The sequence below is a fragment of the Paralichthys olivaceus genome, chromosome 11 (assembly GCF_024713975.1).
Source record: "Paralichthys olivaceus isolate ysfri-2021 chromosome 11, ASM2471397v2, whole genome shotgun sequence".
Taxonomy (NCBI): Eukaryota; Metazoa; Chordata; class Actinopteri; order Pleuronectiformes; family Paralichthyidae; genus Paralichthys; species Paralichthys olivaceus.
Genome location: NC_091103.1, coordinates 5,789,628 through 5,804,591, shown reverse-complemented (window position 1 = coordinate 5,804,591; position 14,964 = coordinate 5,789,628). Strand labels below are relative to the sequence as shown.

Genomic DNA, 14,964 nt, shown 5'->3' with positions numbered 1-14,964 from the left:
CATCAGTTTGTGCTTCACAACTTTAGAAGATGTACTTAATGTCCCATTAAATGTGCTCTACTTACCTGTAAAATACAAGCCAGATCCATTTCTGTGTTTGCCCTCTACTGTGGGTGGAGTCGTCTCACACACACACACACACACACACACACACACACACACACACACAGTGTACACTAATATATCTCCCCCACCAAACACAGGTTAACACAAGCGGCAGATAAAAGATTGTCACACTGATGGAAAAATTATCTGCATAATCATATCCATGTATGGTGGGTGCACACATGCAAACTAAACGAAATCCCAGACTGCAGCTCCGGTTTCCTAACTATCAGCGAATAATTGGAGCAGTGCAACATATGTGTACGTACGAGGTGTATGTTTTTCATTTAAAGGTACATTTTGAAAGGCACACATCTATAAGTCTCACACCTTACAATGCACATCAGAGCCAAAACAAGCCATGAGGTCAAAATAACTGCTTGTGCAGCTCAATGACAGGAGTGTGTGCTGGCCCAGATCAGTGGGGAGACTACAAATACAAATTCTGCTCTATTAAAGATTCATACGAGTAACAGTGGCCTTTATAATTCTCTGAGGGACGAGTGTGAAACAATCTGATGTTTTCAGAGCCTTGGTAAGAGAGGTGACCAAGGACCCCTGGTCATTCTGGCTGAGCTCCATGGGATTGTTTGTTGAGATAGAAGAAACTTTCAGAAGGACAACCAATACCAAGGGTCGTGTGTGGGTGTCCTCCAAACATGATGATCAGTTCAATCTTGGTTTCAGCAGACAAGAGAATCTTTCACAGAGGAGAGGCTTCCATCTGGACACGATAAAGCCCAGATCAGTGGAGTGCTGCAGTGATACCTGTCCTTCTGGAAGTTTCTCCCATTTCCACCAACTCTCTTACTATATATGTTATGGCATGTGTGTGTGTGTGTGTGTGTGTGTGTGCGTGTCAGATTTTATACAAATATCACAAGTAGGTTAGCATAACCTTCAACTATCAAGTAAATGTAATAACTCAATGACAGAGAAGCTAGCATACAAAAACTTGAATGACTCTTCCATGGAGTACAACAATAGAAAGCCAAATGTTCCACATTGACGCTGCAGGCCTACACGTTCCAGGTGATAACTATGTACAAAGATTATGTGTAAAATATAACAATAAAATGAATAAAATAAATTAAAATGCACATTGGATTCTGTAACGCAATACTGCGTCAATATAACAGCTGTGGTATACTCAGTTTAACCCGAATGTCCAAAACATTTTTCTTTTCAAATTTGTATATTCTCTTACCTGAAGCTCTAAAGGCAAATTCAGACTACATAACTTTCATAGTACACAACACAACTTGTGATGGGGAGTCTTGCGGTCCTGACTCCACGACTAGTTTCACGAGTTCACACGTAGTGATGGGCGACTGCAGATCCAACGAAAGTGCCTCCAATCTGGGGCTTTTATCTGCGAGTTCCAAAATTTGGTGGTGAGTGGAAAATTGCACGGACAATTCTGTGCTATGAAAAGGGCAAAAAAAAGCTGCAGCATTTTGCCAAGAGTCTCAGCTACTGGCAGTGATAAAGGAGGATAAATTGGTTGTAATGGAATTTTTTTTTTTTTTAAGATCTAACTGTTTGACCTGAATGCTCTCAGTGAGCTCAGTTCAAATGGCCTGAGTCAGCAACAAGCTCTACTAGGAGTGATTGCTTGGGTTCAATACCGGGGAATGTTTGTGATCTGTCAGTTGGAGAAACCGGTGAACTGTTTGATCAAATATGCAGAGTTTGTACATCTAGGAAAGAGAGATGAATATCCACCTCCTCCACCAGCAGTATGCGTGACCATGGATCGATGGTGAGATGAAGTGACTGAGGACAGCTGTGTGTTCATAGCTTTGTGTATAAAAGCCATTTGTCAGATTCTTGATGCCTGCAGTGGCTTCGAGAACTCAAAGTAACACTGTAGCTTTGTTTGTGTTCAATATACTCTGTGTGATTCTGCTTTGCTCGATATTAAATACTTTGATTATAATTATTTAGTGGTAATGTTTGTAACTACAAATATTAACCATCAACCCTGGTGTAACATGGTGTCTGCTTCTGTGACAGCTCACATTGAAACTGATTTCAGAATTTAACTGTGAAGTCCACATTTTCCACCAGTATCTTTCTCCCTCTTCACATTTCTGATACACGCTGAATCTGAGAAATGTTCTGTTCACTTGCTGCATTTTTGCCTCAATCTTTGCAAATAATATATTATTATAAATATTCTTTTTAAAATTTCTCAAAAACCATTGAATTATATTTGGCAAAGAAAGGGTGGCGGAGGCTCAAAGTGACAGATAACATTGTGTTAGCAGGAAAGTTGGTGGAAAGTTGAGAGCCAACCTCAGCTAGAAAATCTGAGATCAGCACAGGCTCTCAGGCATTTTCTCTCTTTGAGGACAGGAGTTGCATTTTCTGCTTGACTCTCCAGTATGCCATTCAAGTGTGTGTGTGTGAGTGTGAGTGTGTGTGTGTGTGTGTGTGTGTGTGTGTGTGTGTGTGTGTGTGTGTGTGTGTGTGTGTGTGGCAGCCAATGGTCCTGATCTCTGATAAGAGTAGGAAGAGGATGAATTAAAGAGGGCAAAAAGGAAAATAAATGGCTCTGCACTTCCTTTTCCCATTTCCTCTACCCTCCTCCTCCTCCTCTCTTGCTTGCTCTCTAATCTCACACTGTGGATGTCTGCCTGCTGCTCCAGCTCTTTTCATCCCCTCTCTGGTTTCCTCTTATTACCCTCATTGTTTCCATTCTGCCCTATGTGCCTATGTCTTGCTCTTTTTTCTTACTCCGTACTCTTTATTTCTTCTTTCTTTTGTTGGGGTTAATTCTGTTCTTTACTTTTCTTTTCTGTTCCCTCTCATCTTGGCATCCGGCATCCGGCTTATCAGTTCACCCTTGTGCTTCTTTTGTTCTCTCCATCTGTCTCCCCTCTCTGATAGAGTGTACTAGTTTGAAGTGAGAATCCAGATACTCCACTTTTCATCGACTTCATAACTAAATGCCCATTTCCACAACCCCAAACCTAAACCTAATTCTCACCTGAACTTTAAAACCAATCCTTTACCCTCAACCAGCCGTTTGAGAGCATCGTCCAAAATGTCCTCCATTGTGGTGTTCTCTTGTCTCCTTCAACAGAAATGCATCAACTTTTCATGAATGCAGATGAGCCAAAATGTCAGTTGCTTGTGTGATTTTTTTGGAAGTTTTCCCCCTGCACAATAGTGGACCTGTCTCCACTGTCTCCCCTTCAACTTTGAAAGATATCAAACTGGTTTTCCTCCATCTTTTATGGATCTGTAGGTCAGGATGTCTTTTTCTCCTCTCCACCATGCAGCAGACATGCCGGGCCTGAGACCCATTAAAGACTTTAAAGTGGGGACATTCATTTTGCTGAAGGACCCAAGGTGTCACCTTTCTTCTTTTCCACAATTAAACCATCACATTGATGTAAAATAGTGACAAAACCAACCCATTCCCAGGTCGGACCAGCTTTTAGCACAGAAGAGAGATTTACGATAGCCAACTGCACACAAGGCAAATGGAAGCAAACAAGCACAAATGAGCAGAGGATGAAAATGAGTTTCAATAAGACATCATGTCTGATTAATGCTGCGGTGCTTCTACAGGGAGGCTAACATCAAAGAGAACTGAACTCATCACCAGAAATTGAATTTTTATAGACAGCTCACTCGACATTAACTAACGTCCCTGCCTCTTCCTCTTAACACCCATAAATCACCCAATTCTGAAGCCACGCAACAGGAGATTTCTCCTCTTTGAATTAGAATGGATTAGCTGTTCCACTATCAGGAATATAGTTAGCATATGTTTTTGTGTAATTTAATTAAAACCATAGATTAATATCCCATACAATGCTCCATATTTGAAATGTAAAATAATGCCAGCATCACTCCCGTTTCATGTGGTGGAATAAAGGGTTTACACGTATATTTGTATTCCCTACATATATATACACAAAACACACTCACACACAGAAACACAAAGACAGTCATAACATAGACTCAAATACACAATACCTAGTAACACATACACATTTATAAGAATTGTTATATTCCTCTGCCCTTGTCTGTTTCAGTGTCAGGCAACATTGAGCAAACAAAGACACAGTCAGAGATGGATTAAACAGAAGGGAACTGAATTACACCTGGAGTAAAGGTTTTGGTGAAGGGACGGACTGGTGCAGCAATCATAAAGCTGAAGTTGAGATGTCATTTAACCAATCAATCTAAAGTTATATTGCATTTTGACCTTCAGGCTACAACCTCTGGCTAAAGAGCGTGATGCTGGAAAGCCTCCCTGTGAGGAGAGCAGACCCTGAGGCAGACATGCTGCAGGGATTAAATAGTGTATCCCAGCCCGCCTTAGGTTCCCTCAGGATCCCCCATGAGAAGATAGAGGATGTGGATGTCTTGAGTAGTCCGCTGCCACAGTGAAAATAAAGACGTTGAGAAGGGAAGCACCTTTTTGGCTCTTTTTTTACAGTTTCAGTGTCTTCACTTTAAAGAGCCAGGATTAAACTGTCATTTTCACTCAATCCTCAAAGGGTGCAAAAGAATTAGACTCACTCTGGACATGAAATTGGGGTCTTTTGGGAGGCTTCCCGCAGAATCCTGCAGAATGAGAAATAGTGTAATTTCATTATCCTATAAATCATCCGATTAAAAACCATATAAAACTATTGTCACAGAAATATGTTTCTGTCTGCTTGACCAAAATGTTATGGTAAATGATGTTTGTCATATCTATGATGTCTCTAAACTTGTTTTAAACAGACAACATATTAATACCATTCAAAGAGGACACTGTCCATTTACCCATGATGTGGTGTTTTCAGAAGATTGTTTTGAATATGATATAACAATGTTTAGATTACTTAAAATCTGCATTTTATAACCTACACTGCAGCCAGCCCCCAGGGGGCGATAATAGTGAATTATCGTAGGTTTAAGTTGCTTTTGACTGTTGTAATTTCAGGACTTTCTGTCTCCAATGTCTGTGACACTGTGTTTTCCTGGCTAGTTGACGAGTGATTGATCCCCAGCCATGTCCTTATTAAAAACCTTCAGAGATAGACTGGAGCCAGCACGGTGATAAAGATCACATCACACACGGGACTCATATCAAAAGGCACTAATGTGTAGATTACAACTTGAAAACACTTCAGATCCCCTCCTCTATCTAGATGCATTACATCGTGCTTGCATTGTGGAAAATTGAAAAAGAAACATTCCACCATTTTGTTTGTCGGTATTTCAGGAAAAAGTTCTCCTCGACCGCACAGAGCGCACGTGACAGAGCATTAAAATGAATGCTTTTGTGACCTGTTGGAAAAGAGAGAAGGAAGGATGGAGAAAAGAGGAGGAATCAGAGAGATGGCGCTCTCTTAAGGGAAGTGAGATAGAAGAGGACATGAGGAAAAAAGGGAAGGAACGCAAAAGAGGAGAGGAGAGGAGAGCTCCTTTAAATGGAAATTGGCTCCCCCGCTGATGGCTGGGACGAGTAATGACGACCCCACTGACTACTGAACTTAGTGTCAGCATTTTTATATGCCACATGCACACACACACAAACTATTAACACAATCATCCACACTTCTACGCACACATTTAATAGCACACCAGAACTCACTGATGACACACACACACACACACAAACAGAGCGGGAGAGAAACTCCTCAACACCCCCCAGAGATGGGGAACAGCGTGAAAGTGTGATGATGCATCATTTTCTTAAGCACCTCCATCCATCTTTCTTCCCTCTCTCTGCTTTTCACACTCTTCCATCGAAGGAAGATGCTGCGAACTCAACTCGGTGTGCTGTTTTTCTGTAGATATGCAGCAGTTGACTACATGTGCTTACACACTGTATCTGAATTTGTGCTACAGACAAATAACAACCGATCTGTCCATTCTCCATTTATGTCTGTTGATGAAACTGTCAGAGTCTAGCAGAAACATTTTAAGATTTAAATTCTAAACATGTGATGATAAGTGGTCCCTGTTGTAACTTGTGGACCAGGATCTTTCAGAAACCTGGGCACAGGTGCCGCTGAGGCACAACATACTAGTTTCAGCAGATGAGTCTGACTCCATCTCCAACTGTGAGCCTCTCTGCACTCGACTCTTCCAAATCAAACTGAAGCAGCAACTGCAAGTAGTGCAGATGCCCTTCATCAAGTTCAAACCAGACAAAGTAGAGCACTTTCCTTTGTCCAGGCCAAACAACCACATGTGTCCAGCTCTCTCTGTCCTTCTGTCAGTCTGGGTGTAGAGTGCTTATCTCTAGAACCCTTAATCGCCTTCCCACTTGGCAGGTGTAATGATCCAAGGAAGTGCAGTGTGGAATTTGGTGCCATGTGATACGTTCAGAATAAATCAGTGACCAGCGCTCTGGAGCAGCAGTGGCTGCATGGACTCATCAGTGAAAGTGATGCTGTTGATCTGGACAACAGCATGTTCACTGTGTCCCTGACAGCTGTAAAAACAACTGATTCTGTCAGGGTTCTGCTCCACTGAACTTTGAATAAACAGGTGGATGCAGCATGGCTTCAGAATTCTGTGGAGTCCTGCAGCAGGTCTTTACTTGCTGCAGCTCACTTTTACAGTTTTAGTAAAAAAAACCACTGCAACCAGCATTACCACAGCCCATTCCTAACAGGCACTGCTTTGGTAAAATAAAATAATGGTAATTGTAATCTGGCTGTGCCCCTCTGGAGCAGCACTGAAATTTAATGGGTCCCTCCCTGACCCATCCCTCCACCAGGTTTGCTGCAAATCGATTCAGTAGTTTCTGCATGATCCTGCTGACAAGTAAACACTCAAAGGTGAATCATAAATCATAAATCATAAATGTGCAGCACTAACGTGGATTATATATATTAAATTAAGTAAAATCTTAGATTATAATGCTTTTGACAGTTGCATTTACATCAGAATCAACGTATTTGTCTTTTCATATCCAGGTTGCGACCAAGTCTAAAAAAACAGTTCATGTGCGCTCACACTTACGTATAAAAGCGTTTCTTTTTCTTGTCATGATCACAGCTCCGTAGAAGAGTTTGTACTTTTGCACTGGTAAAGCAGCTCCACAAGGTCGTTTTCATGTCTGCCTCACTCCCTCACTCCTCGGCTGCCTCTTGTCTTCCTTGCATATTCACAAAGAAAGGAACTCTTGGGCTTCACTGTGTGAGTTCTGTTCAGTGAACTGCCGGCAAGCACACAGCTCAATAGAGACCAAATAGCTCCCTATTAAACCCACACTGCTTGTAAGACAGCTGGGCTTTAGTGCAAGTCTGTGTTCTGAGTTATTGTTCCTGTGCATCAGTAGTGAGCAGAAATGTGTGTATTATATGTGTGTGTGTCTGTGTGTAGTGAATGTAACTGTAGTTCTGTCTGCAGGCATGTGAATCACAAAGTACAAGTGCTTTTCGGTGTAAGTTTTTCGGGATGTGACTCTCGATGTGGGCATTTGTTTGTGTTGTCAGGGAATTCAGGAGCTCGTGCTGCATCTTTGAGAGATAGCATCACCAGCAGCAGTGTCCTACAGAGACATTTAGATACGAATACATTATTTAGCAGTGACACAAATGCAGCTCAGCTCAGGAAACTCTGCTTCATACGTGAGAGCGGGCCTCCCAAAAAAAAAAACCTTTTATGACTGCCCAGTGTGATGTACACATACAGACACTTTACCACAGAGAAGATGCAGAACATATCCAAACCTATCAATCACATAAGTCTTATGAAATCAAATCTAAAATAATTCTGCAGAACAATGTAACGCTACAAACCTTAAAAGTTCCTTCCTCCTAACTATACGGGTGAAAATAACATTTTTGCGTAACATTAATTTTGGTCGCAAGAGGCTGGAACAGACTACACATCTCTGAGCCAGTCGAAATTGGATAAATTCATGTTTTCTCTTTTTACACTACTTCACTGTTTGGTATAAAGTTAATGAAGGTGAAAAACTTGTGGTCGTGGAACCAACAGCTACAAATTTGCTTAAGTAGACTGTAGGCTACAGCTAATGTTAGCTTTCTGTTCCAGTTGTGCTACTGGGCATATTAAAGTGGGAAGTCAAACTTATAATTAAAACATAAATTGGACTTTTGGACACTTGCTAATGGAATAAGATGATGTGTATGTAGCTAATAACAGGTACAATATACCCCTACAAATCAAAATCACTATTTACCAACCAAAAATAAAGTAGTACTTGAAGTGTCAAAAAATAAAAACACTCCATGCAGAAAATATGCATTAATGTATTGTTTCCTTCCGGAATGTATATGAAGTGTAAATTGACAAAATACACAATTTAATCACTAGTAATTGTAATAGTACAGACCTCTGCACATCATGTCCATTCTTCTCCTGCAACAGTCAATCTCCAACTGTCTTTATTCTCTGATTCATGAAAGTCATTACATTTCTGAATGAGAGTCTGTAAAGGAAGATTCTGTTTCACACAAGCACAGCAAGATGAATATTAGGTCATTATGCCAAACAGACATAAACAGGTAAAAGGCTGAGCTGCCAAAAGAAAACCATTATTCATTATAAATGTCTGTATGACAGAAAGAAAATACTTGTGCCTCTGCAACATGACAAAAAAGTGTCACAACACAGGTGCCAGAGAATCAATACAGTGCAGCTACAGATTGTGTTATTTCATGTGAGTGCATCAATGCTTCAGAGCTGTGGCAGGAAGAAGGATGGTTATAGAGGTGTGGAATAGTTTCTTTTGTCTTCCAGGAATCAAATCATCGATAAAAGAGGCCATTATAAAAATTTGGCTCCGATTCAAGGCATAGATGTGTGTCTTTGTTTTGTCCATGAAAACACTTCAGTCAGCTACAGTCCAGTGGGTATTTGGCGAAGGACCTTCTCCATTTCATTGCTGTTTCACATTATTAAACATAAATGCCACTACTTAATATTTATCAATGGAGCAAGACTATTTGTATGGGCCTTATCTAAGCCTGCAGCTATAGAATGAAACACTGTTTTAGCAGTGGTGAGTGCATCTCTGTTCATTTTCTTTATTTTGTTCATATTTGTACTAACTTCATTTTTTTACTGTGTTTTACAAAATGTGGCACTCACTCCACTGGGCCTTGAGAGTCAACTAAACCAGTAACAGATATCTACGCAATGAAGTCACTGTGAGCTCCATTAAATTGAGGAGAGCTGCAGATTCAGGTGAAAAGTCTCTGCAGGTTTATTGCTATGAGTGACCCCTCTCACATTGTCATATTGTGTTTTCCATTCATATAACAGTGTATTCACTCTAAGTTCCCATAAAAGGCAGATCCCAGTCTGGAGCTCATTAAACAGGATGAACCCACAGCTAACATTGTAGGGGTTGGAAGTGGCTTGGGTTTAATAATGTCAATGCCAATCAGTTTTACAGGTTCTGGCGTAAAGACATAGAAAAGTAAGTATTCCCTACGACACTTAGAAACCAGCTGGAAATAAACAGTGTCAAGCTTCAGTAAATGAGTTGATGGTCATACTGGCAACATCAAAAATAACAGCTGCCCAACTGGGGTATGAATATGTAAATGCGATGCCCTGCAGTCGGACAAGAGGCGGCCTGACTCTATATATCCATATGTCTGAAGCTACCCCCGTTAGTGAGCGGATGCTGGATACTGCCCCCTCCAGAAAAATAAACTACAGGCGTTCACTCCGTGAGATAAAAATCTATTAAGAGGTGATGAGAGCACAAGTGTCTTAATCTCTCCTCAGAGCCCGCACAATTTACCATTCCTGTTTGCCCAATACTCTCATACTCATAAACCTTAATCACCCACTTCCACACTCAACCCAACCCGTTCCTCTACATCTATATGCAAACTGTGTCCTCAACCCATTTACCCCTAATTTATCCCTCCACTTTCCCACAGCTCCTTCCCAAGCATCCTTATTCAGGTTTTGCCCCATACACACCTTCCTCTCTGGACATGGAGCCAGTGTGGCGCTAAAGCCAAGCACTCAACAGTTCAATTGACTCACCAGTTGTCCGTGGAGTATGTTATTACCAGTGCACCTGCTACGCCCCCTCTGCAAACCTAAATCTGAGAGTTGCACACCAATCTGTGTCCAATACTAAGTTAGAACCAGGACATGTTTTGCTAGCGTTGAAAAAAGGGGGTGGATAGGTAAAGGTAACATCTCCGTACCACCACCTCCACAGCTCATTGGTTTACATGTAATCTGCACAAACTATAACAATTTACATGGCCTTATGTGGCTCTTTGCTGTGACTTACGAGAGCACTGTAATATTCAGAGTCAGGCAACCTCAATTCCCCCATTTCTATTAAGCTAACTGTCACTCCAACTTTATATTGAATAGTCAGAGTCACAATTTTTCTCATCTAACTCTAGACAAGAGGTCAAATCTGAGTATTTCTCAAAGTGACAAATGAATCCATAAATGGCACATAAACAAAATTCATCATGCAAGCAATGGTTAAAGGAGAGAAAAGTCAGTGGAGGGATAATTGAAAATATGTAAATGTAACCAGGAATCTTAAATATATATATATATATATCTTATATATATATATATGTCTTTGCATATCAGCATGGTAAACTTTGCCATCATACTAAGTTTAATGCTGCTCATGCAGTAATTGCTGATGCAAGGTCTTTACACGATAAGGTTGATGTACAAAGGAGCCGTCACCAGGTGGGAGGACGTACACTAGATACTGTAACTGTGAGCAAAGGATGAATGTGTGAGACAGAAGGCTGAAGAAATGTATAAATCAGCAGAGCCTTTTGTTCCGGTGTCTTTTTTTTGAATGAATGTGGTTTGTTCTTGTTTAGCGTGCACAGTTGTTTGTGGGTATTCTCATCACAGCCACCAACAATCCCATAGTAACAGTGCTGCAGCCGCCCACAGTAATCGCAGTCTGGAGGAGGTAAATCAACTACAAAACAGATGCGGTGTGTGTATGTGTTTGCTCACAAGGTGGTGAGCGTGTGAGGAAGCGGACATGGCAGATTTAACAGGCTGGTGAGCAACAAAGGCCTTTTCCTCTTTTTCTGCTCCAGTCAGCTCGGCTTCATGCTTATGCCTCCAGCTACTAGCAATGCAATACTCCATATCTAGATGGACAGATAGAAGCAGAGATGGATAGGAAGTAGACTGGGTGCGCTAGCAACATTGATCGGATAGAAAGGGGGCACCAAGTTGATTTTGAGGTGCTATAGTTTGAATTTAAAGAGTTTCATGCAGCTATGAAGAACAACAGCACTACTCAGAGATGGTTACTGTACTGGCAGGTTTCTGAACGATCAAATGTTAAAAATATATGTTGGCTGCATTTACAGCAAAATACCAATTCATTTTTTCCGCTGAGATAATGAGTGAGATCCGCTCACTGTAAACAATATCTCGTGAACCGGCACAGGAATTATGCAGTTCATTCTCGTTATCTCCGTTAGAGACTGTGCTGCCAAACACACATTCAAACCACAAAGGCTCGGGAAAAAAATGAAGGAAAAAGCGAAAACATCCCTGACGCACAAAATAATAGCCTGACCACACAAAAAACACAATTTCAAGCTGACAGGACAGACAGTGACAGCATAATGACTATTGCTGCTAATGCAAGTACTGCACTCTCACAACAATGCAGCAATTTCATTAGCTGGGAACATTCTGCCAGAAGGACTTTGAGTTATCATGCCCAAAATATTAGTGACAGCGGAAAATTGGTCTTTTTTTTGGTTGTAGTCTAAACAGACAAAATGAGGGCAAAATGCACATCAACAAAAGCAAACAGGTAGATTCATGATTTCATATCACCGAAGGCAGTTGGTGTTTGGAATCAGGCAGAACAGACTCTGCAGTTGAACCCATCTTCTCTGCCATCCTTAACAATGTGACTCCATCTCCCTCTTTTCCCAGGTTGGAATAAACAAGTGGACTACGAGCCCGGAACAGGCAGTAAGCAGCTGTTTCCTAAGATGCACCTGGAGACCTGTGGTGAGCCGCTGTCGTCGGTGAGGACCACGGTGGAGCTGCAGACCAGTCACATCGGGAAGGGCTGCGACCGGGAAACCTACTCTGAGAAATCTCTACAGAAGCTTTGTGGTTGGTTTTACAAGCACACATTAAAAAGAAAAGATCATTATTTCTGTATTTTCAAAACCATAACTATTTAAATGTCGAGAGCATTGTTGGCGTGTAGCAGTCAATCCATTGACAGCTGGACCTATGGCTGTTTTGACAGTGGATACGTAGAATAAACAGTAGATGGGTGATCAAAGGTGACCTCTGACTGAGGCGGCAAACTTAAAGTTAGTGTATTGAATTAGAATTGAGCTGTAGCTAAAAGCATTAGTTGAATTCACGGTCTGAGTACCAGGGTCAGATAGGGCCTGAGGCGCCTCTCTCTGCCTTTTTTAAACCGACATCTGAAAGCTCCCAGTCCGCGTTGCTTTCTCATCCCGGCTTGTGTCCCTGGTAAACCTCTGCTCAAAATGAAGGCACCAGAATGGCAACTTAAAGCTGTGTCACTAATGATGTGACAGAGCGAGGGCATTAGCCTCCCCAGATGCAGCCGCACTCTCTCCTTGGTGACTGATGAGCAGCCGAGGTGCCGTGTCGGTGCCCAGAGCACCAACAAAGCAGCCGAGTCTCCCCGCTCCCCACTCCCCGCCCACGCCGCACCGCCAGCAGGGGGTCTGTAGTCATCATCTTTGACTAACGGCCTTCACAAGCCCCTTTCCAACTCATCTGAATGCATAACATCCCCTCCCTGTCTCCCCTGGCTCCCAGTCCATGCATGGTTTACCACTAAAGAGTCCTTTTCAGGTACCTCATAATCATTATCTGATAGCGAATAGAATAAATTGTAATTGGTTTTTGAAAGCACAATCAATTTGAGATAATGTACAAAGACATCGGGCAAAGAAAAGGCTGCAGATGCTTCTCGGAGAAGTCGATGCGTATTTATTTACTGAGAGAATATAATTACTGGAGTCACAGTGGCGTGAGTAAGAGGTAGAGAAATAGAGCTTTAAGGATGAAGGAAAACATTAACAAATGTGCTAACGTTGTGTTATTAGCAGAAATGAACAGATGCGTGTTGCAGTCGTTTGCTTGAACAAGGGAGACATGGCTCATACTGACATGTTTTCTCGGAAACAGCATGTTTAGTGAATTGTTCTGAGTTACCACCCCCCCCCCATAAGCCGTTAGAAATGATTTATAAATGTGGTTTAGACACCCGAAATTCCTTTTTCTCTGTCTCAGAGGGGCAGAGATAGATTGGTAAGGGCATGTCAGATATATTGAGGAGCAAGGTGAACAACGTGGCAAAAATAACGTTTCTCAAGGTGACAGCTTGAAAGCAGAGATGGTTCGGGACGCAACATGTTGAGGTCATTATGTCAAGGATTGATGGAGTTTCTTTTTAAAAGGAGGAAAGAGGAAGGGGATGGGATGAGTTGGTGCAGGTGGTAATGATTCGTGTGTCAGGACAAACTGAAATCACGTAACAAAAGTGTCAGCTGTTAATAATTTATGCAATTGGTGGATTCACACCACACACTTTTATTTTGGTTTTACCATCACGCTCAGTCGATATGTCCTCTCTTCTCCCGTAGAAGCTTGTGTAAGTGCTATAGTATGTTCGGAATTTGTGAACGATGACTCTCATCTCTTTCCTTTTGAAAGTCAGTTTCATTTGCCATGAATCAATACCCACATCCTCTATCCATCTCGGCCCATTGATTACATATTAAGCCCCGCCATCTGCCTCACTCATAAGTAATCATAGCCAAGGTTAGGCCAATATACACTGCCTATCTGCACTGATTGTTATTGACACTGCTCCTGTCGCACCTTGTGTTTGTGACCTCAGGAGCCTCCTCGGGCAGCACTGACCTCCTCCCTGCCCCGAGTGCCGCCACCAACTGGACGGCGTCCCTGGTGACTGACAGCGGGAGGGACAGCGATTTGATCTTCAGGTTCGACGGTCGTCAGGCAGCAAATATCCCAGATTGGGTGGTACCCCAGAATCTGACTGACCAGTTCACCATAGCGACGTGGATGAAGCACGGGCCCAGTCCTGGACTCAGAGCTGAGAAGGAGACACTTCTCTGCAACTCGGACAAGACTGGTGAGTATGAGCCACTTTGACTTTCCTCTCAACAAATCCCAAGACTAAATCCAACAATGAATTGATCCTAGATCTGTGTAACCATCGTCTGGTGACGCCTATACTCTTGTTCCATGGATGCAGTTTGAGAACACAGTAGTAAGATACACTTTTGCACTGGGGGATGTGTTTCTGCATTATGATTAAGTTTGCCACTGTGGCTCATAGTCAGTGGATCCCTGCTAGAGAATAACTAGCTAACTAAATTCAAACTTTCATTCAAATGTGGGGGAAAATGTCATTTTTGAACTGGAGAGCCCTGTTAGAATTCAAAATATACAGGAGTGCATCACACTGTCAGAAGTAGTTCACCTTGTGATCAAGCGGCGGATGCTCACTATTGGCTTGACCTATTGCATGATGTCTTGACCTGTCATTAAGTAAGCCAGATATACTATGTTGTTTTGCCATGAAAATACATGTAGATGTCATGAGCAAGCACCGAAGCATTTGAGAAGTTGGCAGTATTTTGAGTTCTACACCAAAGAATGGGGCTTTATAGTAAAAAGGTATATAACTAAATAGCATTTTTTAATCCAACTATATATTGTTACATTTTATGCATTTTCCAAAATAAAGCTGAAGCCAAAGTGAAGAGAAGTAAAGTATTGAGAAATTCACCTTTATAGGTTAGTTTAACTTGATTCACTGTCTTTTTCTATTCACTCCTGTGCTTTTTTTATGCGAAACGCTTTTTAGTTTTA

The 14,964-nt window shown here is 41.8% G+C and overlaps 1 protein-coding gene across 1 annotated transcript in view; it reads left to right on the top strand.

Moving 5' to 3' along the window:
• LOC109634392 (calsyntenin-2) overlaps positions 1–14,964 on the top strand; it is a 224,949-nt gene that overhangs the window by 155,172 nt on the left and 54,813 nt on the right. The window contains exons 6-7 of the mRNA XM_020094859.2: positions 12,004–12,189; positions 13,964–14,221. Coding sequence (XP_019950418.2) covers positions 12,004–12,189; positions 13,964–14,221 — 444 coding nt within the window. The remainder of the gene's footprint in view (positions 1–12,003; positions 12,190–13,963; positions 14,222–14,964) is intronic.